The sequence below is a fragment of the Molossus molossus genome, unplaced genomic scaffold (assembly GCF_014108415.1).
Source record: "Molossus molossus isolate mMolMol1 unplaced genomic scaffold, mMolMol1.p scaffold_m16_p_14, whole genome shotgun sequence".
Lineage (NCBI taxonomy): Eukaryota > Metazoa > Chordata > Mammalia > Chiroptera > Molossidae > Molossus > Molossus molossus.
In genome coordinates, this window is record NW_023425349.1 from 19,885,618 (window position 1) to 19,910,699 (window position 25,082).

A 25,082-nucleotide genomic window follows, 5' to 3' on the forward strand; every position below is an offset into this window, starting at 1 on the left:
ATCTGTGTGCCAGGCATGACCCACTCTGACCCATCAGTGGCCACGTGACCATCCACAGCCAGAGGCTCCTGCACTACGGTACCTGGAAGCAGGATGTGCCAGGGCCAGCACCCTGACACCGAGGGGCACGAGGGGGCCAAAGAAGGGGAGCGGTAGAGGCCATGCTGGTGGCACACGGCTCCTCTATTTATTTTGAGTTTACTTTGCTCTTCTTCAAGACTTACAGGGTAAAATGTTAGGTCATTGATTTTAGACTTTTTTCATAAAAATGTATTGAAAACTACAATTTTTTTTATTTTTTATTTTAGTAAACACTTTTTTTTTATTTTATTCTCACTCGAGGACATTTTTCCATTTTTTGTTTAGATAGAGTGGGAGGGAGAGAGAGGAAGAGAGAGAGACAGAAACATTGACGTGAAAGGGACACATCGAGTGCTGCCACCCGCACGACCCAACCAGGGCCGGGGACAAACTGCAACCGAGGCATGTGCCCTTAGCGGGAACTGAACCCGGGTCTCTCTGGACCGCAGGCCGACGCTCTAACCGCTGAGCCAAACCGGCCAGGGCGAAAACTACAAATTTTATTCTAAACACTGCATTAGCTCACATCCCACAAATTTTGATATAATGTGTCTTTATTGTCATTCAATTGACCTGAATATTTTCTTTTTTTTTTTTTGAAATTTTCCTCATTTTATTTATTTATTTATTTTTTATCCTCACCCGAGGATATTTTTCCATTTTTTGTACAGATAGAGTGGGAGGGAGAGAGAGAGAGAAACATCGACGTGAAGGGACACATCGAGTGGCTGCCACCCGCAGAACCAACCAGGGCCGGGACAAAGTGCAACCGAAGTACGTGCCCTTAGCGGGATCCGAACCCGGGTCTCTCCGGACCGCAGGCCGACGCTCTAACCGCTGAGCCAAACCGGCCAGGGCGACCTGAATATTTTCTAATTTTCTTGCTATTTCCTCTTTGACCCATGCTCAAGCTGCTCATTCCTAGCTCCAGTGGGTGCCTGGGCAGGCCCTTGGTGCCTTCACCTTAGCCCAGTAGACAGATGGTCAAGCCAATCTCACCTTCCTGCAGTCCCGCCAGTAGGTGCTCAGTCTTGGAGGCAACTCACTCTCTTTGCAAAAAGTGGACACACACACACACACCCCAATCTCTAAAGCTGAGCAGGGACCAGGCCCTCTGCACTGCCATCCTGCTCTGCTGCTGTGATGGGGTCAGCTGTATCCTTTCCTCTCCCTTTGGTTGAGCACAGTCTTCATTATGGTCACAATACCTGCAGAAGTTTCTTGACTGGCCTCTTTGGCCTGTTGTCAGGACTTGGTGAGTGCCCTGTGGGAAGAGAGGGCTAGAAAAGAGCGAGTGGGTGGCCTATCTTGTTGTGGAAATCTGGTAGGGAAGTAATTAGACCAGGCATCCAGTGACACCAAAAGCCAATAATGGCCTCACTCCCGCGTGCTTTGTCTCCACCTAGCAGTCACCAGCCTCAATTTCAATGTCCAAGGCCTTTTCCTTTCTTGCAACTGTTGATTGCCTGGTGAAGGGAGTTTTCGCCTCTCATTTTAGCATGGGACCTAGGGCCAGGGAGATCTCTGTGGGCCCGGCAGTGGATGAGGGAGTCAGAATTTAGACTCTAGGCTATGTCAATTAGAATGGAAGAAAATAAATTAATTAGATTTCTAGCTCTAAAAGCTTATAAAAATCACAGTAAAACAAAAGAAAGGAAACAATAAAGATAAAAGCAGATATTGGTGACGTGCATAGAAAGGCAGTAGGACTAAGATATAAATCATGGGAAGAGATAAACCACAGAATTTATATGCATGTATGCATAACCGATGGACATGGACAACAAAGCTGGGGACGGGGTGAGGGGGATGGGAAGGAGGGTGTCATTGGGGAAAAAAGGAGAAACATCTGTAACAAAATAATAAAAAAAGATATAAATCAAAATTCTTATTTCTGGGGAAAGTTTAAAAACAATAACATAAGAGCTAGCTAAACTAATCAAGACAAAAATCAGAGAGAGAAGGAAGCAAAAATACACTAAGGAAAAATGACCAAGATACTGGACCTTAGAAACAGAACTGGCCACATAATTTATGTGGCCCGATGAAAAATGATAATGTAGGAATCTTTGTTCAAAAATCAGGAAAAATTGCCCTGAAAGGAACTAAAATACAAGTCCCCCCTTTCTTCTGTGAGCTTCTAGGCGTTGTTTCTTTTCTATTTAATGCCATTCTAATGAAAAGAAATTTAAGATTATTAGCATAAATATTACTTTCCATCTTTATATTTGCTCTACCAGCTTTAAGCACAACATAACAGCATTTAACCAAAAAGTAAGCAAGTTGTGTTTTGTAATTCACAGATGCACATCTTCTAACAGAGCAGTAGTAATTCGGCATAAAACTAGCTCACTTTTTAATTTCACTTCTTGATATTAGCACATTCTACCACTACTCTCTCTCTCCAGCTTCCTGATGAGTCAGTAAGGACTGGGAGGGAAAGGAGCTATGTGTTGTCCTATCTTTTCCTTTCCTTCGTTGTCATAATTTTCAGCATAAGTAATTGCAGGGAAGTGACTAGTAAAAAAGAACACAATATGGTTCCTGGGTGATTTGTGTTTCTTACGATGCTATTGCTTTCTTTCTGAGTTGGAAGCGAGTTTCTGGTTCAAACAGAAAGCATGGCCTCTTGGGGCTGCCAGCACCCCCACTTACTCAGTTATAGGTATAACTCACTTATCCTTTTTGAGTCCCACTGAATTTCTACACATTGTAGGTCCACTGCAATTCTGTATTCATGGGAATGTTATATGCAAAAGAATAGCAAGGAATGGCAGATATAGATATTGCATGTATATCCTCTGCTCATGCACATACATGCCCCATTGTTCCATCTGACTTCACTTACAAAACGTAAGTGTAAAAATAAAATCATTAAGAATCTCAAGCAGCCACCTGGCCAGTGTGGCTCAGTGCACCAAAAGGTTGCTGGTTTGATTCCCAGTCAGGGCACATGCCCAGGGAGTGGGCCAAATCCCCAGTGAAGGGCATGCAGGAAGCGGTCGATTGATGTTCTCTCGTATCGATATTTTTATCTCTCTCTCCCTCTCCTATCCTCTCTCTCTCAAATCAATAAAGAAAGAAAAAAGAATCTCAAGCAACAGCAAAGCATTAAACCAAGCATGGGCCCTTTGAGCACTGGGCTGTGTGACCGCATGGGTTGTACTCCCACGAAACTAGCCTTGCTCAGAAGCACGTGCACAGACCTATGCATTTAATTTGTCTGTCCGTTTATAGGTTGATCCCTGCTGCTTAGCAGTCAGGCTCCTTGGGTCTGGGTGCCTCGTGCCTGCTGGTGAGCAGAGGGAAAGTTAGCTACCAGCCTGATGCCCATGTTCTTTACGTAGTGGGTGCACTTGGACGGGCTGTAGGCTCTAGGGGATTTCCACCTGTGAGTGTACACTGCTGGCACATGGCCCACAGCCCCATAGTGCACCTGGGTCACTGAGCAACTGAATCTTCCCTGGCTAATTTGTTTTGTTTTGCCATTCTGTTTAGTGGGTGGGGTTGGAGCAGAGGCAGAGCAGCATGAAAAGGCATCAAAGGCAGGGGACGTAATGCAAAGATCCCACCCAGAGAGCACCAGGAAGCTGAGGCTCAAGAAAGCCAGTTTGTGCAGCCAGTAAAACAGGAAAACAAGGGGAATCCTGATAGTTTCCTGTCTGTTATGCTTTTCTGCCCAACACACACTGGGTGAGGTGGCTGTGATGATCCCCATATGGAGAGAAAAGACTGGATGCCCAGAGATGATCCAATCTGAACCCCCTAGGGAGACTATATATTAATGCTGATTATTTTCTATATGCAGTTTTCCAAGGTCTTTGATGGACTGTTTTCCTCTTTTTTATTTTATTTTTATTAATTACTGTTTTCCTCTTTTGAGAAAAGTTGGTAAAATGGTCAACTGAGCAAATGCTAAAAGATTTATAAAAATAACCAATGACTAAAGAGTGCCCAACGTGATTTACTTTGTCACTGCTGTGATCTAGGCTGCTTGTGTTTCCAGAATCACAATGGGAATGCATCTTGTTTTATTCCCTCATTGTTTTTGGCTTGTTCTTAGAAAAAGAAAGAAAGGAAGAAATTTTAAAATCGAAACATTTTGACATGACACAGTCAAAGCAGGAGTTTTGTTTGACATGTTACATAGTGTCTTACATTCTTTATTCATTGTTTTGCCACCTGCCTATTTAACTCCTGTTATATGTGTTCAGGACTCAGCAGGAACAAACAGACAAGATCTCTTCAGTCCTTGGGGAGTTTATATTCTATTTAGGGACACAGACAATAAACAAACAAATAGGCAGAAGAGTGACTTTGAAGAGAACAAGCCTTGAAAAGATGGAGGAGAAACATCGTTTTGGAAGAGGGACCAGCAATTGCAGAGATCGTGAGATGAAACCAGCTCGACATATTCAGGGAACATCAAAAAGGCTAGCGTCAGAGGGAGCAGGCTAGGACATGAGATTGGGCCTGGAGAGACAACATCTCAAGCTGCTCGGATGGTTTTCTAGGAGTGCTGGGAAGCCGGTGGAGATTCAGGACAGTGGAGTGATCTCATTTCCATTTTTATAAGTTTGTGATGAAAGCTGTGTAGAAAATAGGTTGCATTTGTTGATGGAAATCATCGAGATGAAGATTAGAGTCAATAGCTATGGCTGCATTACTCAAATCTGCAAAATAACAGACTTTCCAGTTTTTAAAAGGGACCAGAATGTGTACCAGATCTGTACTCTGCTGAGACTCTTCAGCGAATAGTTGCAAATTATATTTATATGTATATATGTGACAAAAATAAGCAATCACTTAGTACTCCTGACCACAGAAATTTCAATGCACAGAGGAAGAAAAGCAGAAAGATGTTACTCCAGGGCCCCTGGCCAGCGGCTGCAGTGTGGCTGTGGGATGTAGTGCGGCGCTCTGACTAGCCTCCAGGGGGCGAAACAGCCTCGCTGCAATTCAGACTTCTGGTTCTCTCAGCCAGGACACAGCAGTCTTCTTTCCTCTTTGCCAACTTCAGCCAGCTTCAACTGCGCCCGCAGCTGCTCACAGAAAATGCAGTTAGGAATTCTTCCCCTCCTTCTGTGGATGAGCTGAAATAGATCCAAGCAAGGACAGTTACAGAGACCTTGGGAAGACTGCTGCCCTGTTACCCTGTAGGAACGGGTCTTCCCAAGGCCACAGGTTATTTTCTGGATACTAAATCAAATTTACTAAATCATTTTTTTGTCCTCATTTTACTTGACTTTTCATCAACATTTGACCTGTCCCCTCTCTCCTTCATTTTTCTACATACTAAATTAAAACTTTGTCCTGGACGGTTTGGCTCAGCGGTTAGAATGTTGGCCTGTGGACCAAAGAGTCACAGATTGGATTCCAGTCAAGGGCACGTACCTCAGTTGCAGTTCGGTCCTGGCCCTGGTCAGGGTCCTGTGGGAGCAACCAGTCCATGTGTCTCTCTCACATCGCTGTTTCTCTCTCTCTTTTTCTCTCCTTCCCTCCCACTCTGTCTGAGAATAAATGGAAAAATATCCTTCAGTGAGGATTTTAAATAAATACATACATACATACATACATATGTCATTGAATAAAGAACACTCTCTAAAAACATGATAAAATACACTATAGCACATGCACTTAAGCTGAACATAAGTCACTTAACATTGGAATGTCACACAAGTTGGTATTTCTCTGTGTAAAAACCTATTTATACAGCTGTTTCATAACACACAATGTGTGGGTGAACACAGAAACAATATACAGATGATGTAATATAGAACTGTACACCTAAAACCTATATAATTTTATTAACCAATGTCACCTCAATAAATCCAATAAAAATATTTTTAATTTAAAAATTATAACACAAAATGTATGATACTAGGTTTATAAATAATGTATTTGAAGAAACTCATAAATTTTAAACATAAAATTTAAAATATCTGTTCCATATATATAATACAAAAACTATTTTAATTTCTTTTGCAGTCTAAGTGAAACCTAAATGCTAACATCAAAACTGATGGTCATCCAGAAGATTGACTCTCAAACTCAGAACAGAATTACTGAATTAATGTGTTTTAAGTGAAGTCAATAAGGCAAAACCCAAGAAATCCTAGTTATTGTCAAATTCCCATAGGCACTCTTAACAGTCCAGTTTTAGGCATTTCTTTAGGCATTTTTAAAGTTTCTCATGTTAATGAGTAAAATATGCTGTAAAATTCTATCACTTAAGATCAATAATTATATGTCAGGAGAAGAAAATCATTACCGTCAGCAGTAACCTCTTTACTATTCGGTTGAACCAAATGAAACTGCCCATATTCAACTGTTTTTTGATCTATAAAATGTCAGTTTCACATGATCCAGCTCAATACCTGCCGTGTTTTTGGCGTGTGTCCCCTGATTACAATCCTGGCTGTTTGCTATAAGTTTCTAAGTTGTAGGAAGCTCAGAAACCAACAACTAACAAAATAGCTCCACCTCACATTGAATTAAGGTTGAGGTTTTTTCGTAAAAATAGGCATTTAGCCCTAGCCAGTTTGGCTCAGCGGTTAGAGCCTGGCCCATGGACCAGAGAGTCCCAGGTTCGGTTCCCACTAAGGGCATGTACCTTGGTTGCGGTTTGTCCCTGGCTTCGGTTGGGGTTGTGTGGGTGGCAACCATTCAGTGTGTTTCTCTCACATCGATCGATGTTTCTCTCTCTCTCTTCCTGCCTCTCTCCCTCCCGCTCTATCTGAAGATAAATGCATGTCCTCAGGTGAGGATAAAAAATAAAAATAAAATAAATAAAAGTGTATAAATCTAGTACCTGCTGCATGCAAGGAAACAGAAAACAGAGAGGAATGGAACCCAACTGTTTTCCCTTTGGAGCTCAGCATCCAGTGCGGGGAGATATCAAGACAATTGTCTGATGCGAGGCCATGAACACAGAATAAAAAAGGGTTTTTGGAAGGGACTCACTCAGAATGCAACTGGCAGGCCTCAAGCCTTCTGGAACTCCAGGGTTACCTGTGTTATAGGCTTGTTTTTTTCTCTCCTGATGGCAGGGCCTTGTCTTCAGCTTCCCTGCCATTCCTTACACTGGGCCTGGGCACTCAGCAAAGACTGGCTGGTTCCCAAAGTGGTGCCCTGGAGCAGTCAGTTCCCCCGAAAACACATCCACTCAGTGTGGCTAACAGCAGCACAGAACAAGAACTACTCTTCTGACAAGAATGAGTCAACAAAATGAGGCTCCAATCCAGACAAGGAGGAATCTAGGGAATTGCTAAAATGTTGGGAAACAAAATATACTTTCAGTTAAGCCAAACAGGCCTTTGTAGTATAGCTGTGTACCCTCTATTCTTTGGGAGGAAAGAACACCAGAAAGGCATCAATTTGTTTTTAAAGGTGGAATTTGAGAAGCCCTGCAGAGATCATTCAATGCTCCCCAAAGGGGTGCACTATTGATGTGTTGAATGAAACAGTTCCACCATGTGGAGGGTTGACCTAGGCACTGCCCAAGGGCTATCATCCCTGGATCCTGGCCACCAATGGTTAGTGGTACTCTCTAGTTACTGCAAAAAATAAAAATGCCATACCCTCTCCCTCATTTCCAAAACCTACCCAAGGACTGGTGCTGCCCAGAGTTAAGAATCACAGAATCTTCTCATTTTTATCAATGGGCAATTGAGGCCCAGAAGAGGGATAGAACCAGCCCAAGTCACAGATGAGATACAGAAAACAACCGGAGAAGATTTATTGAAAACCTACGACACAGAGCTCAGGCATTCTACTAGAACCTGGCTGGGGCAGGGGATGGGGTTGGGGATGAACACAAAAAATACAAAGCATGGTCTCTATCCTCAAAAGGAGATAGGAAGAGAGTGAAAGAAGAAATATATATTGGGAACCTATTGCATTCTAGCACTTTCTAAACCTTTCCATGTTATCTTTGCAACAACTCTTTGAGGAAACAGGCTCACAGAGGTTACGTGTAGCCATAATTTGAACCCAGGTTCTTCTGACTTCAAAGCCAGTTATCTTTTCACTATCACCTTTCCAATGTATGTGCAACCACAGAAACTAGTTTTTAAAAATTATCCAAAAATTGGAGGGAGGGGCCGCCGCCTCTCCCCAGGGCCCTGGGGAAGGAGTAAGATGACCGCGGTCCTGCGTGGCTGCAACTCAGCGAAAGCTCTGAGTGTCCTCCAGGTCCTGAGTGTCCCCGCACAGTTCCAGTCTGGTCTGCCCTCCTTCTGCTGGAGCCCAAGCTGCTGTACAAACACAACTGGCACCTGGTGTGTCGTGGCTAAAAATGCTAAGTGGAGGATGTGTGTCCGAGAAGGAAATAGTAACCCAGAGCAGTGGTTTACCAACTTTATTGGACATATGTGAATCATCCCAAGGGCCTCCCTTTGAACGAGAGACTCCAGAGGATTGTGAGGTGGAAAAGAGGGCCCGATAACATGTTCCAAATAGATCTGTCTGTCGCCAGAGCCAAGATGGAACCCCCTCCTCCCCCAGATTGGTGCCTTCTCTCCTAGAAGACGAAACATTGGATGATCTTGCTAATTATAAAGTGATGATAACGGCCCTGGCTGGTTTGGCTCAGCGGTTAAAGCGCCAGCACCAGGACCAGAGACTCCTGGGTTCAGTTCCCACTAAGGGCACGTACCTTGGTTGTAGTTTGCCCCGGCCCCGGTTGGGGTCATGTGGGTGGCAACCAGTCGATGTGTCTCTCTCACATCGATGTTTCTCTCTTCCCCCCTCTCTCCCTCCTGCTCTATCTGAAGATAAATGCAAAAATGTCCTTGGGTGAGAGTAAAAAATATATATATATCCAAAAATTGAAAAAAGGTAAAAATGTGTCCTGTGGAAGTCACACACGACTCTATCTAATTAGCCCTTGTTGGGTCATCTGGGTCTCCTGGCAAATGAGGCTGTTTAACTTACTGTTTACCATTGTTAAGAGGCCAGACTCCATGAAGTTTGAGATTAGTTAATAAAAACGGGAAAAATGCAAATTATTTTAGTCTGGTAAAGAAAAGATGTAAAAGATTTCTGTACCATGGAGAAGATAACCACGAAGGTTGTGAGCTTATTGCCCTGTAGAAAAGTAACCACTTTGGGTCTAACTTAGCAATTTTATTCCAGCATTTTTTTCTTTCTCTGAATATATATATGTATCAGCTTCTCTTATCCTCCTCTGGACCAGCTGTCAGTCTTCTGGGCCTTTCAGTAAGGACTTAATTAAATCTTTGACACAAATTCCCTACAGAGTTGCATGCGAGTTATATTTTTAACTCTTTGAGAACCACATTTTGACATCAGCATGAACCAGTAAGCGGTTGACTGCCGTGAGAGCGAAGCTCTAAGTGCTCTGGGGACGTGCACAGGATGAGATGGGTGACAGCTTGTGAATCAAAGAAGGGAATTCTTGAGCTGGGCCTTGGAGGAAGGTTGATTTCAATGGGCAGAGAAGGACGGGCCTTCCAGGAGGGATTGCAGCGTGAGCAAAAGAAGAAAGAAATCAGCTTTCCGCAAAGGCTACAATTACAGGAGAGGCACCTAGTTTGGTCTTGTTCTTCATTTCCTGCTCCTGAACTTATGGGATGTGAAATGTGAAGGTTTGAAAAAACAAACAAACCTCAAAACAGACTACTGTAGAAGCTCAGTAAGGGCAGGGATTGGAGCTATTTTGATCAACAATATACTTAGTGCTTGGACATAGTAAGCCAGTGATGACTATTTTTGAATGACAAAGTTGATCAAAATCAAAGAATATGATTGGCTTCTATGTGCCAGGTGCTGTGCCAAGCTCTTTACATAAGTAATTTGCATACGTAATCAAATCCTCACATAGATGGTACAAAACAGATTTTGTTATGTTTTTAAATTAGGTCTAGCCTATGGCAAAGTTGTAGCATGGATGATTTTTTTTTTAACTTATCCTTATCGTTGAATGTATTATAGATGTTCTTCATCCCCCCACCCCCATTGACTCCCTCCTCCACATTCCTGCCTCCCTCCTGCCTTCCCCACACTCTTATCTGTGTCCATTGGATATGCATATATACATATAAGTTCTTTGGTTTATTCCCCCCCCCCAACCCTTCTTCCCTTTGAGGTTTGTCAGTCTAACAACCAATTTGTACTCCTTAATCCCTTCACCTTTTTCACCCATTCCCCCAACCATCCTCCCATCTGGCAACCAACAAAATTTCTGTGTATCTATGAGAATGTTTCTGTTCTGCTTGCTCATTTTGTTTGTAGTTTCAATTGTCGATAGATATGTATTCATTGCCATTTTGTTTGTTCATATTTTTAATCTTTTTCTTCAAGGAGACCCTTCAACATTTCATATAATAATTGTTTGGTGGTGATGAACTCCTTCAGCTTTTCCTTGTCTGGGAAACTTTATATGGCCATCGATTCTAAATGACAGCTTTGCAGAATAGAGTAATTTTGGTTGTAGGTTCTTGCTTTTCATCACTCTGAATATTTCTTGCCACTTCTTTCTGGCCTGCAAAGTTTCTTTTGAGAAATCAGCTGACAGTCTTATGGGAACTCACTTGTAGGTAACCAACTGTTTTTCTCTTGCTGCTTTTAAGATTCTCTCTTTGTCTTGAAGCTTTTGCATTTTGATGATGATATGTCTTGGTCCACACCTCTTGGGGTTCATCTTGTTTGGGACTCTCTGTGCTTCCTGGACTTGTATGTCTGTTTCCTTCACCAAGTTAGGGAAGTTTTCTGCCATTATTGTTTCAAATAGGGTTTTGATTTCTTGTTCTCTCTCTTCTCCTTATGGCACCCCCAAGATGTGAATGTTGGCACGCTTAAAGTTGTTCCAGAGGCTCCTTATACTATCCTCATTTTTTTTTTTTGGATTCTTTTTTCTTTTTGCTGTTCTGATTGGGTGTTTTTTCCTTCCTTATGTTCTGAATCAATAGTTTGCTTCTTGGCTTTACCTACTCTACTATTGAATCTGTGTAAATTATCCTTTATTTCAGTTAGTGCTTCCATTTCTGACTGGTCCTTTTTTATGCTCTTGAGGCCCTTACTAAGTTCACTGAGGTTCTCACTAAGTCCATTGAACATCCTTATAAGCAGTGTTTTGAACTCAGTATCTGTTAGGTTGCTTATCTCCATTTCACTTAGTTCTTTTCCTGGAGTTTTGTTCTGTTCTTTCATTTGGGACCTGTTTCTATGTCTCCTCATTTTGGCTGCCTCCCTGTGTTTGTTTCTATGTATTACTTAACGAGAGGTGTGGGGCTAGCTGAGACCAGATGCTGCTTGTTTAAAAAATTTTAGGAAAACCTGAAGCAGGATCCAAGACAGGCCAATCCTATGGTAAAGGAACTGGCAACAGCTTTGGTGGGCCTGAATTTGGGTGGGGCGGGGCCTCAGGAAATCACCAGGGCAGGGCAAACAGTGTGAGCCAGGTTGCTGGAATCACAGATATGGTGGCCATCTGCTGTCCCAGGGCAGGGCTCACCAAAGGAACAAAGGCCTCTGATAGCAGGTCTGTCCAGGAGAAAGCCCCCTCTCCAGCCCTCGCTCCAATGCCAAACAACTCAGTTCTTTCCCATATGTCTCTGGTGCCTTTCAAGCTGCCTCCCCCACACTGGAGCCTGGAGGGTGCAAGTCTGAGTAAGTCTGTGCGCGGGCCCTTTAAGAGGAGCTGCCTGGGGCTCCAGCTGCCTCAGCCTCCCTGAGCCTCAGTTCCCGCTGGTTTTTCCAGCCAGAAGTGATGGGGATTCTCTTCCTGGCACTGGAACACTGAGCAGGGTGCTTGGTGTGGGACGGGGACCCCTCAGTCCTCAGCAAGGACCTTCCCAGCCGAGGTATCCTCCTAGTTTTTATCCACCACACGTGGGTGTGGGAACAGCCCCTCTGCTTCCACCCTCCTACGAGTCTCCACACGACTTCTTCTTTAATTTCCTAGTTCTAGGACTTCCATTCAGCTTGATTTCAGGCGGTTCTGAATGATGGTTGTGTTGTAGTTTAGTTGTAACTTTGATGTGGTTGTGGGAGGACACGATACCACGTTTAGCTACCTGCCATCTTGACTGGAAGTGCTCGCATGGATGATTTTTATCATTGGAGCTCCTTGACCCTTTCCAGAATCCAACACTTATGATTATTCTTCCCATGGTCCAAACTGCCTTCCCCATCCCCTAGCCTGGTGGTGTCAGCATCATTGGAATAAATCAGTCCTAAACGATGTGGTACTGAGAGTCCCAATGGCCCTCTGGGTAACCTGGGAGCACATACACATAAATACTTACTGAATTTTAATGAGTGGATCTGGAAGCAACACTCACAGGGATTCTTGGTTTTCTTACCCACAGGAAACCCTTGTGTTGTGGTAGAAATTTCACAATAGAGAAGGAAGGGGGTTCTGCTCCCACCCCTGCTTCTACTCTGTGGAGGAAGAGAACTCTGGACCTCTTTTGAGGAGACTCCACCTCTGGATAGTAGGGTGGAGTGCCAGACGTAGAGAGATTGCTCATGTTCCCCTTCAAGAAAGGGCTCGTGGGCCGCTGTGAGGAGTGAGGTCAGCCCACAGCCTCCACTGTCAACTCTTTCAGATTTGCCTCAACTCTTTTTTTTTCCTTTATTGATTTTAGAGAGAGAGAAAGGGAGAGGGAGAGAGAGAGAGAGAGAGAGAAACATTGATGGGAGAGAACATCGATTGGCTGCCTCCTGCATGCTCCCCACTGGGGATTTGGCTCACAACCTGGGCATGTGCCCTGACTAGGAATCGAACCAGTAACCTCTTGGTGTATGGGTCAATGCTCAACCACTGAGCCACACCTGCCAGATTTGCCTCAACTCTTGAGCTGAGGCACTGGTCTCCTTAGGGTGGGCCTAGTCCATGACTGAGCAGGACTGTGCAAGGTCCTGTCCATTTCTGCCTGACACAGGACTCTTCTAACATGCTCTGGAGCTCCCTGTGGGGCTGACAGAGGCTTTGTTAGAGCTGCATCTTGGTCTGGCCACTCCCCTTTCCTAATCCTGCTTCCTCCTTTTCCCTTTCATAAGCGTTATACCTCAGTAAGCCCTTTACACTCCTAAATCTGTCTCAGCATCTGCTTTCCCGAAGACCCAGCTGACACAGATGTGACATTGTTAGCTTCAAGCCACATTTCAGCAGGGAAGGGGGTGACTTCTTTAGAACTGGATTAGAGCCAGTACCAGCAGGATGTAGAAGCCTCCTGGGTGCCGGGGACCAAGTCATACTTCCATGCTGACACATGAACCAAACAAGCTTTTGCTTCTTGCTGTTTTTCTTGGCTGTGCCTTGGTATTATATAACATGGCTCAAGTGTTGCCACTGGCTTTCTCAATTAGCGAGATGTTCAGTGAATCAAGAGTGTGATTGGAGACAAGGTCACGAAGTCCATTGCCAGTCAGCCAGTTAGTTTCAGTCAAGTTGCCTGGTTATAAATGGACTGTTACCTGGTCAGATATGGACTCCATAAGCCCCTTCCCCACACACTGAGTCATGACATAGGACAGTCGTATCTCAACCACCTGGCAGACTGGCACCCCTCAGGGAGGCCACTTATAAAATACCTTCTACTTGGTTTTGGGTGAAAAAGTCTTAATGTAGTTGGTGACCAGGTACTTAACTTGAATCCATGAATGGAAGGGAATAGTTTTTGCTTTTTGTTTTGGAAGCATTTCCTAATTCCTTGTTAGAAGAGCAATACTCTCCTAATCATCCAACTATTCATTCACCCATCAAATATTTTTTTTTTTTACCAAGAGAAGGGTGCTACTAGCCCTTTACTTGATCAGACTCTTGCATCTACACCCATGGTGCCATGCTTTTGAGAAATCGACATGCAGCTTCTTTAGCGGTGACTCCCAGGCAGACACCACTGAGGTTCCAAAGCATCACTTATTCTTGTTCCACCTGTGCCTCATGTCAGAAACATCAAGCCTCCACCTGTGCAGTGGAGTCAATAAGAGTAGGGGCTCTTGGAATTAGACAGTCTTGGGTTCAAATATGGGTTTTTCCCACTTACTAGCTGTGTGATCTTGGTATGTTTACTTAACCTCTCTGAGGCTTAGTTCATACCTCTGTGAAGCAGGACAATAGTACCTATCAAATAGAGTTATTATGAGGATTATATGAAATAATATTTGTGAAGCACTTAGCTAATACTCACTGAGTTCTTACACTGTTTCTGAAATCAAAACATTATTTTTAATTATCTGGCCCCTGGACAGATGACATTTGCAGTGCTGCGAAATACATCCCCATTATGACTGTTTGCCTTGGGGAGTGGATTTTGGCACAATCTCATGCTTGAACAAAGATGGCTTTGAATAAGACCTGTTTTCTTTGATTACCAGATCATTTCTAAGTTCATTAAAGTCTAAGGGCCTTAATGATAAAAGTAGCTGATGCACATTGATTGTAATATAGCAGTTTGGATTTATCTACTCTGATTGAAATGTGGGAGTATGATTTAATATTAGCTTTCTAGTCTTAAAAGATTGGTAGATATTTTGGGCCCTGGAGAGACTGTCTACTCTTTTTTGTTGTTGTCGTTAATCCTCACCAAAGGATATTTTCCCACTGATTTTAGATAGAGTGGAAGGGAGGGAGGGAGAAAGAGAAACATTGACACAAGAGAGACACATTGATTGGTTGCTTCCTGCACGACCCAGGTACATGCCCTTGACTAGGAATCAAACCCATGACCCTTTCGTCCTAGGCCTGACACTAATGGCTGAGCCAAACTGGCCGGGCCGATCATCTACTCTTAACAGCAATCAGGACCATCCTCATTGGGCCCATAAAAGAGAAGGCCTGAAGGCTAGCTTTCCATGGCGGTGACAGAAGATAGCATGTATACTTGGTCCATCTGCTGCAATGGTGTAGCCCGAGGCTGGCTCATTAGAACTGCTGTTTGTCCCCTGGCAGAAAGAAAGGAGTTCATTTTCTTAGGGCCCATTGGCTGGCAGAACAACTCAACTCTCATTTATTTCTCCACAAAACCTTTCCTTCCAAGACACTCCTCCCTCCCCCCTTCCCTCTCCACTGGACCGGGAGAGGACCAGAGTCCAGGAAGACTTGTGTTCCTAGGTAAGGCGCCTCTCATCTGGAAGGAAAAATTCTTCTGGCTTCATACCTGGAATTAGGTGGTCAGTCTTTAATCGAATCAAATCATGTTTTATTTTTTTCTCTGTTTCTTCATTGGCTTCTCTGTTTTTCTATATCATTTAAAAAACATTCTCCCTTAAAATTAGATTGTTTTCAAGTCATCCTTACACTGACTAGGAGTTTCTAGAGGGCACAGCCTCTATCTTACTGATGTCTTTTGCCCTTAAAGAGCCTGGTACAGGCCTAATGTCCAGTAGGCATTTGGTAATGGTCGTTGAATTATTATTTTTAAAAAATCCTGTAGTAGTAGCATCATCTCTTGAAGCAACTTGCTACACCTCACACAAAATTCCTCTATGGTCAAAGGTTCTATCTATGTCCCTTGCTTTATACAATAAACCTATTCCCTACTGATGGGCGGCCAAGTGAACTTTTGTAAATTGAACCCTTATTCCAGGTACTTACGCTATCATCTGGGAGATGCTACCATCAAGGGTTACTCTCTTTATTTTATTTATTTCATCTTTCCCCCATCTCTGCTTTTCCCATCCTCCCCAATATAAAAGTCAATAATTCATTTAACTGAGCTTATTGGTTATTTATAAGTTGGAGTATTTTTAGACTGTGAATCCATAACTGCTACCGCAAATATTTAAATGCAGGAGTATTATTTAAGCCTACTGCAGGAATTCTTTCATTCCTATTATAGGAATCCTATTGTAAAGCAAAGCGTTACTCCTGATTGGTTTAATATTGCTTCAGCTTTGGTTTTGTCTGGGTTTTCTTTCACCAAGCCCCCAGTGAGATTGCTCACATCTCTTGAGTATTTGCGCAGTAGTGACCTTGCTGTCTCGATGTTCACAGGCTGTACTGGCAACGCTTACACTGATCACCGAAAACATGGAAGATTTGAAATGGAGTAAATAACATGCTGGGGAAGAGTCAACTCAGATCTTAGCAGATAAGATCATCCACAACATAGGCTTCTGAACATACACTCAGTCCGCTGCTCTCTCTTTACTCCTGCGACCCAGTAATATAGATCAGGAGGTCACTTCCCAAAAGTAATAGTCCTTTTTACTAACAGACTTCCTATAAGGTTCCTTCAAATAACAATAATACATTGGGCTTTTAATATAGGGTATGGTGTACAGTCATTCCAAAGGTGATACTATACAGGTGCTACAGTAGGTACAAAAGTGAAAAGAAAGATGTTGCCAAGAGCAGACAGTTGCAATATGGCCCTCTGATGTGGGTGCCGAGCTCAGAGGGGTGGTGGGATGGGATAGACACGGTGGGCAGCAGTGGTGGCTGACTCTCCCCTCAGCATCATAGGCCAGGTCACCTTGCACACCTGCTTGCTCACAGGCTGCCATCTATTCTTGGAGAGACGCAGCTAGACAAAACGAAGTGCACAGCCTTGGCCACCCTTTGTCAAGCTCAGTCCTCTCTCTTGGGGAGGACGGCCTATAGCCCACACATGGTGCCTAAGGTTACATAGACCTCAAATACCAGTGACTGGATAGTGGTGGAGCATGGACTAGGATTAATCACGTGGGGACTGGGGTGACTTTTGAAAGCAGGCCACAGGTAGAATACCATAATTCTAGGTTCACGGCCTTGTGCCCAGCTCCTCCCATGACATTGGCCTCTTTCTGTTTTGGGGTGTGCAGAAGGGGACCATTAGCACAAGGCAGAAATGAGCACCAGCTGGGGGTACAGGACCCTAAATCACAGCATTCCTCTCACCAGGAAGCCCCACCCCACCACCACACATGCTGTCCATTTCCCTATACCCAGCCTAATTTTCAGGACCTCCCAAGACCCACCTCCCAGGATTAATTATCTGATCCCAGCCACCCAATTGTGCCAGACATTATTCTCAAGGTTCCACACACATCATCCCATTGAATCCCTACAGCATCTATAGACAGATGCCATTATCTCCTTTAGGAGGACACTAAGACTCTGAGAGGTTAAATGTGTCTTCATGGCTTCAAAATGACAGAGATAGGAATGAAGCCCAGGTCCACATGATTCCAAAGTCTGAGTTCTTAAGCACTTTCTATGTGATATCACCTCCTCAGCATCAACCTTTGTTCTGACCCACAATTGTCTGAACTTGGTCCCACTCTGCTGGGTTACTTCATATGCTTGAAGTAAAAAGTTTTTGTTGAGTATTTAAAACATTTCCTCATCTTCATTGCAAGTTGCTTGAAGAAAGGGATGACATCTTCTACTTCTCTATTTCTCTCAGGGGACTATGGTATATAGCGAGGTATACGTAGTGATTAAACATTTGTTCATTCACTGTGGTTGAACTCAGACAACAAGAAAAAGGAATTAAAATGTGCTCAATGCCAGACACCATACTTAAAGACATTATTTTATCCAACCCTTTTCTAATCTACTCCATCTGAAAGCTTTGTGATAGGTACTAACCTCTTTGGTAGAGATAGTTGCCTTGTTTTTGAGGCTAGTTAAAATGGAGTAACTCACCTGTTTCCACAGTGTATGAGTGGTGATACATGGTTGACCAGACCTTTAATTTCCCAATTCTAATCCATTTCTGCCATACATAATTAGCTTTCTGATTTCACAGTTAATTCTAGTTCCAAAAGGTAGCCTTTGATGGCACCCACTATTTTTTGTGTGTGTGGTTTGAGTAATTTCAGGTCACTAAGTAGATCTAAAAGAGATGAGATTGACAGGAACAATCTTGGCCTCTCATCAATGAACACAGTCATACAGTAGGAGGAAAAAAGCTGATGTCCCATGGACAAAATACTGGACCCAGAAGGAATATAAAGACAGAGAGCTGGGGAGTGGAGCCACCATCAGGGAAAGATTCACTGAAGCGACTGTAGCTGATTCAGTAGCGTCCCTCCCAAGATGAAGCTGCTGCTGCTGTGTCTGGGGCTGACTCTCGTCTGTGCCCATGATGAAGGAAGCCATGAAGCCGTGACAAACCTTGATGTTTCAAAGGTAGAGTTGGGGTAGCAAAGGGGCTTCTGACTTTGGGGGTGGTTTGGGGAAATTTTGAAGCAAGGTGGCCATGAGATTCTTGACATGTCAAGCAAAGGGAGTGGTTTCTGACCTTGGAGCATGTGGAATGGTGGCAAGTGTTGGAGATCTCCATTCTCACTGCAGGGACAGTGGAAAGAGCCTTACATGTGGTGTCAATTAACCTGTGTTCTAATTCCATGTTGACATCATCTCTATGAGTCCTGGCCCATGGGCCAGAGTTCAAGGAGACAAGTGTTCATGTGGTATCCCCTCTCTTCTTTTCTTCCCAATCATTTACTGATTTATTGCAGATTTCAGGGGAGTGGTATACCATACTCTTGGCCTCAGATGTCAAAGAAAGAATAGAAGAAAATAGTGTTATGAGGGGTTTTGTGGACAAAATTGAAGCCTGGGACAACTCTTCACTGATATTTAAATTTCATATAAAGTAAGTGTGCCTGTTTTCCTTGAGCAAGGGAAAACAGAAGCTTGTGTATGGTCTTAAACAAATAAACAGACACACACACACACACACAACACAAACACATACACACACACGTGCAAGTATACACACACATGTGGGCCTGTATCCAAAATCAGAGTCACTGATCTGGCACTGATATAGGAACTGAGGAACTTGCCTATTTTCTAGATTCAGAGATAAGGACTGGTGACAGGAATGAGTGCAACTGGGGGCAGGAGAGGTAAGAGATTCAGATGTATCAGGATCACAGGTAGTGTGGGAAGAGAGCCTGGTTAAGTGCATAGGCTTGGGGATCAACAGCTCATCTATCTCTTGAAATTATCTTTTGCTAGTTGTGTGACCGTGAAAATTAATCTCATGATACCCCAATTTTCCCTTGGGTAAAAGAGGATAATAATTCTTTGTCATCATTGTTTTGGGGTGTGTGAGGACCGAGTGAGGCGCTGTCTGTAGGGCACTCACCTGAGAGGCAGGCACGTCTGAGCCATCAGCTAATCATCTAGACAAGTAGCCAGAGTGAGAACATTAGGGGTGGTGGGGGCAGAGCGATAGTGATATGGTAGCAGACTCTCTAAAAGTATGAAATAAAGTGAAATAAGGCAAATAAAAGCAGGTTCAAATTTATATGAAAAATGTTGAACAGTTAGTTGGAGTCAGACACTCACATTACACATGGAGTGTGAGGGAGCCGACCCATCAACAGCTCTTGGGCATCAGTTCATTCTGTTTTACAGGGTCAGTGGAAAGTGCGTTGGAGTTTCTTTGCTTTGTGACCAAATTTCAAAGAATGATAAATGTTATGTTGTCTGTAAGTATACAAAAAGTATCTTTGTAAATTCTGCTTCCAACTTCAAGAAATGTATTAAACCCCAATATCTTTAGGATCTTGATCAATTCCTGTTCAATGCTTATTTAGGTAATATAAAGGGGCCATCTAATAGCCAACATCCTCAATTTGGGAGAACCCTGTGTGTAAAAGCCAATGCCTGGCACATACTACCATCAGAATAAGATGGCAATTTGGTTACAAGTACCAGCTGCAACCAAAGAAAATGGCAAAAACAAACAAACACAAAAACCCCGTAAATTGTCAGGACAGCTGCTCACTTTCTGCTGATTTTTGGTGGCCATTGCCACAGCACATTGCTCGGATAGAGTGCTGGGTATATAATGCCGGTGGGCTTATAGACGGAACAGAGACACGTAGTTGGCAGAGATGGCCCTGGGAGGTAGGTGAGCCTCAGGGAGGATGATTAAGGGGAAGTTGCTACTCTGGCTGAAATTTTCTACCGTTAGTGGTCAATGAGGAGCAGTGGAATTTCTGCCAGTAGTCACTTCTACCCTTAGAAGTCACCAGATGAAGCCTAGGGAGACAAAAATGGAAGGCCTTAGTTGGGTTCTTTGTCTCCCGCAGGATATGCACTTGAATTTGTTCTGTGAGAGAGAGTAATAGGTTAGAGTTTCACTTGCTTCTCATGGAGCAAAGAAGTTCTGAGCTGTGTTCTTTCTGTTTCCTCCACAGATGCTGGATTCAATGCATTTCGCATAGTTGAAGTGGAGTACAATGACTATTTTATTTTTCATGTCATTAATTACAACAAATTGAAAACATTCAAAATGATGGGACTCTATGGTACAGTATATTTAATCTGACACTCATCTTGGGGTGGGGAGACAGGGAAACCCACAAACCAAGTAGTCCTTCCAATCTTATCCTGGGATATCACTCCTCTGAAGAGAGGTGCTCACCTGGGGTAATCCCTCAGGCTCCGTGATGGGAAGGTGATGACATTTCTCCTCATGCAGAAGGATATCTCAAAGATGTCAAATTCAGGACAGGTTATAGCCCATCCCTAACTTCTGCCTAAGCACCAATCAGTGCCATCCAGTGCCATCCATCTGCCTCTCCCCCACCCCAAGAGCCCATGACCAAGACACAAGACACAGCAGTTACTGTCACTCTTCCCACAGCCCGAAAACCAGATGTGGATGAAAAACTCAAGGAGAGGTTTGGAGAACTTTGCCAAAAATATGGAATTCCTGAGGAAAACATACTGGACCTGACTGATGACGGTACGTGTATCTATCTCTGGTCTTCTCTGCCTAAATCCCCATGTTACTGAATGGAGAGAGCCCAGAGAAACCTGGGGAATCATCTGGTTGCTCTCTGGGAAATAAACGAGATGGAGTTTGACTGCTCTGTTCTGCCTCTGCAGATCGCTGTCTCCAGGGCCGAGGGAGCCATGAAGCCCAGGACTCCAGGTGGGTGATGTGTGACGGAGAGGGGGTGCCAGGGATCACTGCCTTCCAACACCATTAGGGGGTTGTGTCCAAATATTACAATACCAATAATTTGGTAAGGAAGCTTGTGGGGTGAGCTTGAAATTTAGAGTTGGGGGTTTGGGTTCAGGACCTACTCCTTCCATGAGCGTTAGAGCAAACGGCCTAAGCAATTAAAAGGAGGACAATGATGTGTACCTTACGGAGATACTGTGTGGATATCCTGCTGGTGAAGAGGCCTTGGTAACTGATAATGTCCTAAAAATCATTAAGACTTAAACTTTGAACTAGGAAAGGAGTACTAGGGTGTGAGTATGAAACTCAAGTACATTTCTGTGTTTTGTCCGTCTGCCAAGGCCAAAATGTGTGGTGTCACCCTCCAATTTCGGGTAATACGGTCTTCCCTTCATCTCTGCACATCCTTCACTTCTGATCTGGAAACAGCTGTCTGACCTTCCTGTGTCTTTCACCTGGAAAATAGGCTCTGAATGTCCTCCTGTGTTTCCCACCTCACCTTTATTGGGGGGCTTTATTCAGATAACATGGGAAAGTCTTAGCATTGATGGCTTGTATAAAGTCAGCCTTTAATAAAAGGTGGCTGTGGCTTTTGCCATTCTTCCTCACTTTATCAGTGATTCCTCCAAACACTGGATGCTGAGAATGGCAGAAACTAGCCTAGGGTCCTTCATTGATTCCTCTCTCTTTTTCCTACACTCAGTTGAGGAAAGGTTAAGCAATAAAAAGAAACGACAACAAAACACAAGCTATTGATTTAATGCCCTCCTTCCCCCTATTCTGGCAAAAAAACATAGGTTGGAGTACAGGTTGATATCTATTTTTTCACCATTTTTTCTCTGCAATAAGAATTCTCCATCTCTTCATTTCAATCCAGGGAGTGCTTCATGGTTTCTGTGTTCTCTCTCTCTGTGCTTATTTTAGTGCCGAGTGAATGCTTCCTCACCTGAGTTCCCGGATCTTCGTTCCATGGTCCCCGTGTCATCCTGTGACAAGTTCTGTGATCTGATTTTCATCACATTGTCCAGGAAGGCATTATCTCCGAATCTTAGGATCTTCTCCAATTGTCTAGACAGACTCATCAACTCACCAAGAATCAAAATTTTCTCCAAATTCCTGACTCTCTTTGCCTTACCCAGGAGAACTTGACAAGAATAGGACATCCTGTACATGGTCAATAAATGATTAGTCATGCAGTCATGTGATTGTCTTTGTGTATGTGAGAGGCCTTGGGCTGACAGCAATGGGTGAGGGAACCCCCTTTGGCCATAATAGTCCTCTAGCATCTCAGAGTTTTCCCTGAGTTTCAGGATTCTTTTTCCCCGGCATCACTCTCTGTCCCTGTGAAGCTGTTGGTCCTTTGATTGGCCTATGTTTAGTGACCCCATAAAGTAAACTATGAGAGTTGCCCCACAATTTGCCCCATCCCAGAATTTATTTCTCAAGGGGGTACTGAGAGAGAGAGATGCTGTTGAGGCTGATACCGGTCGCCATGATTTAGGACCCCCCTCCAGATCCCAGCTTCCCTCTGTCATCTGCTCTATGAGCCAGTCAGTGTCCTTTCCTGCTCTGGAAAACCTCCTTCAACCAGGGCTTAACTGGGACCGTGTTAAATGAGAAGCCAGGAAGTGTGGGCAATAGCGATCTTTAGCAATCTGTACTTGGTGAGGTCAGGAGGCACCAAAAAGGCAAAAGGGCTTTAACTTTTTTGGGGGGAGCTTATGGGGAAGCAAATGGGCTTTGGAGAAAGGCCCTCCTCCACAAAGTTCTTCCTCTACTTATAATCCTTTCCTTACATCAGATGATAAAACAGTGTCCAAGATGCACATGTGTGCTGCAACAGAGCAACATGGCGTTGGGGTTGTCATGATGAAGAAAGACTCAGTCAGCCATTATGAACATAAACTGAAGGACAAGAGGCTTTCTAAGAATCTGATGCTCCCCATATCTCACTTTGCTTCCACGTCAGAAGAATGTTAGACTCAGGCTTTTTTCTCCTGACTTACTCATTTGGCCTGGTTTGCTGACATATGGCAAAAGCGTAGGAAGAAAGTCAACCAGTCCGGCTGGTGTGGCTCAGTAGTTGAGCATCAACCCATACATGAAGAGGTCGCCAGTTAGATTCCCAGTCAGGACATATGTCCAGATTGTGGGGCCAATCCCCAGTGGGGAGCATGCAGGAGGCGGCCAATAAATGCTCTCTCTCATCAATGTTTCTATCTCTCCCTCTCACTTCCTCTCTCACTAAAAATCAGTAGAGGGGGAAAATCTGGTTAAAAAAATATATCAACCAGTCATGCTGGGACCTGTCCTTTTAAAATGTTGCCATTTAAGGGGATTGAATAGCTAATGCCCAGAGGGTATGATCTAGAAGATCCTTGGGACTGTTTAGAATATCAACAACTATAACAATGAATGTAAAAAATCAACTTTGATGATGGGAGATGGCTGGCTAGTGTCACATATCAGGAAATTATAGCCAAGTGGGAACACAAAAAGACCCTCAGTTGTTCCCAGGTCAAGATGCCAGCTTGAACTCACTCTGAAACCTACCCCTCAATCCCAAACATTTTCTGCAAATGAGGCATGAACACTCAAAGCAATAGGTGAAGTTGTCTGTAGATCAGAAATGAAGTAGAGCAATCATTTTCAAAAGAAAAGGAAAAACAAAGAGATAGGGAAGATGTGGCCAGAGCAGTACTGTCCTCTGGGTTCTGAGGGCAGATGTGGGTCACCTGTGCGGAGTTGAGGGCAAGTTTCACAATGGTCAGGTGGGGAGGTGGACTGAAGATGCAGACCTCTGAGAAGCAGGCGCTGAGCCCGAATGACTTGAGACAGTTCCCATCTCTCACCTGGGGTCACAGAAATAAGCTGACTGTCTGTGGCCTGCAAAGGAGGCTCCACTACTCACTTGGGAAAGAAAAAAGAGCAGGCCCTGCTCTCCTGGAACTGCCTGACTCCCTCAGCTAGGCTTCAGTGCTGTCACAAGCTGGCCTGATGGTCACAGGTGGGCCTGGTTGTTCTGTTGGACATAAACAATCTCATAAAACATCAACATCAGACAAGGTCAATCAGATAATTAAAACCACATTATTGTACAATCCAAACACATTTCCCTCTCTCGGCTAAAGTGAGTGACTGCTGCTTCTTTGTCAAGTAGAACTTTATACTCTTGCTGATCTCCACTCCCTATAATAAGATTCATGGATATATTCAATCATAGACTTGCCCTTGATTTCTGACAGCACCCACCCTAGAGCCTGCTTACATCTTCCCCTATCGTAGGTTCATCCTAATCTGCTATGACTGAGACACCCTTGGTTCCTCAGTATGAGCATCCTGCCTAGCTGTGATAATAAAGCCAATATTTGCAACTACAGACATGTTCCTGGTGGTCTTTCTTTGAAGGGTATTAACCTTTCTAGGACTAGAAATCAGGCCCACTCCATGCATGTGCGCCCTGAAATTCTGGGAAGTACCAAGCTAAATCACAAATGCAGGATTTGGTTTAATGCTCTGTAATCTGTAGGGGCGAGGACACAGGTTGCCTACAAGGATTTTGGCCTGAGCAGTGGGGTGTATAGAATTGATTTTTCCTTTACTCAGGTGGCGGAACAGGCCTAGTGGGGAAAGAGAAGTATCTTTGGACATTTCATTAGTTTATCTAACTAGGCTGCTAAAAAAATTATATGGAGAGAGAGAGAGAGAGACATAACCATAATCTAGTATGGTTTAATGAAGATAGAATTAATTTCACTCTCCCAAGAACAATCTGAAGTGAACATTCCAAGTTAGCTGGCAACTCTATTCCACACAGTGATTCAGGAACCCAGTTTCTATCTTGTTTCTCCTCTCACCCTAGGACGTTGTCCTCACGTGTGTAGCCCAAGCTGCATTGCAAGGAGAAAGGGATCAGAGAATGTGGTGGAAGCATAGTCTGTGTCCACTGTCCTCTGTGGGCCTGGTCCTGGGAGGTTATCCCTTATCATTAGCTCCCATGGCACAACCACCTTTTGCTTGATAGGCTCAGATAAATTATTTTGAAGATTAAGGAGTCACATAATTTGTTATAGGACAGACCTAAATTTTTTTGGCAGTGCAAATTCCTCAAAAACT

General features: G+C 43.8%; 1 protein-coding gene across 1 annotated transcript; it reads left to right on the top strand.

The window, feature by feature from the left end:
* The first annotated feature begins 18,567 nt into the window (after window positions 1-18,567).
* Window positions 18,568-20,794, top strand: LOC118630034 (lipocalin Can f 6.0101-like). The gene is made up of 4 exons (XM_036261736.1): window positions 18,568-18,635; window positions 19,406-19,479; window positions 20,194-20,304; window positions 20,643-20,794. The coding sequence occupies exons 1-4, from the start codon at window positions 18,568-18,570 to the stop codon at window positions 20,792-20,794; spliced, it is 405 nt and encodes a 134-aa protein (XP_036117629.1).
* The last annotated feature ends 4,288 nt before the right edge of the window (window positions 20,795-25,082 follow it).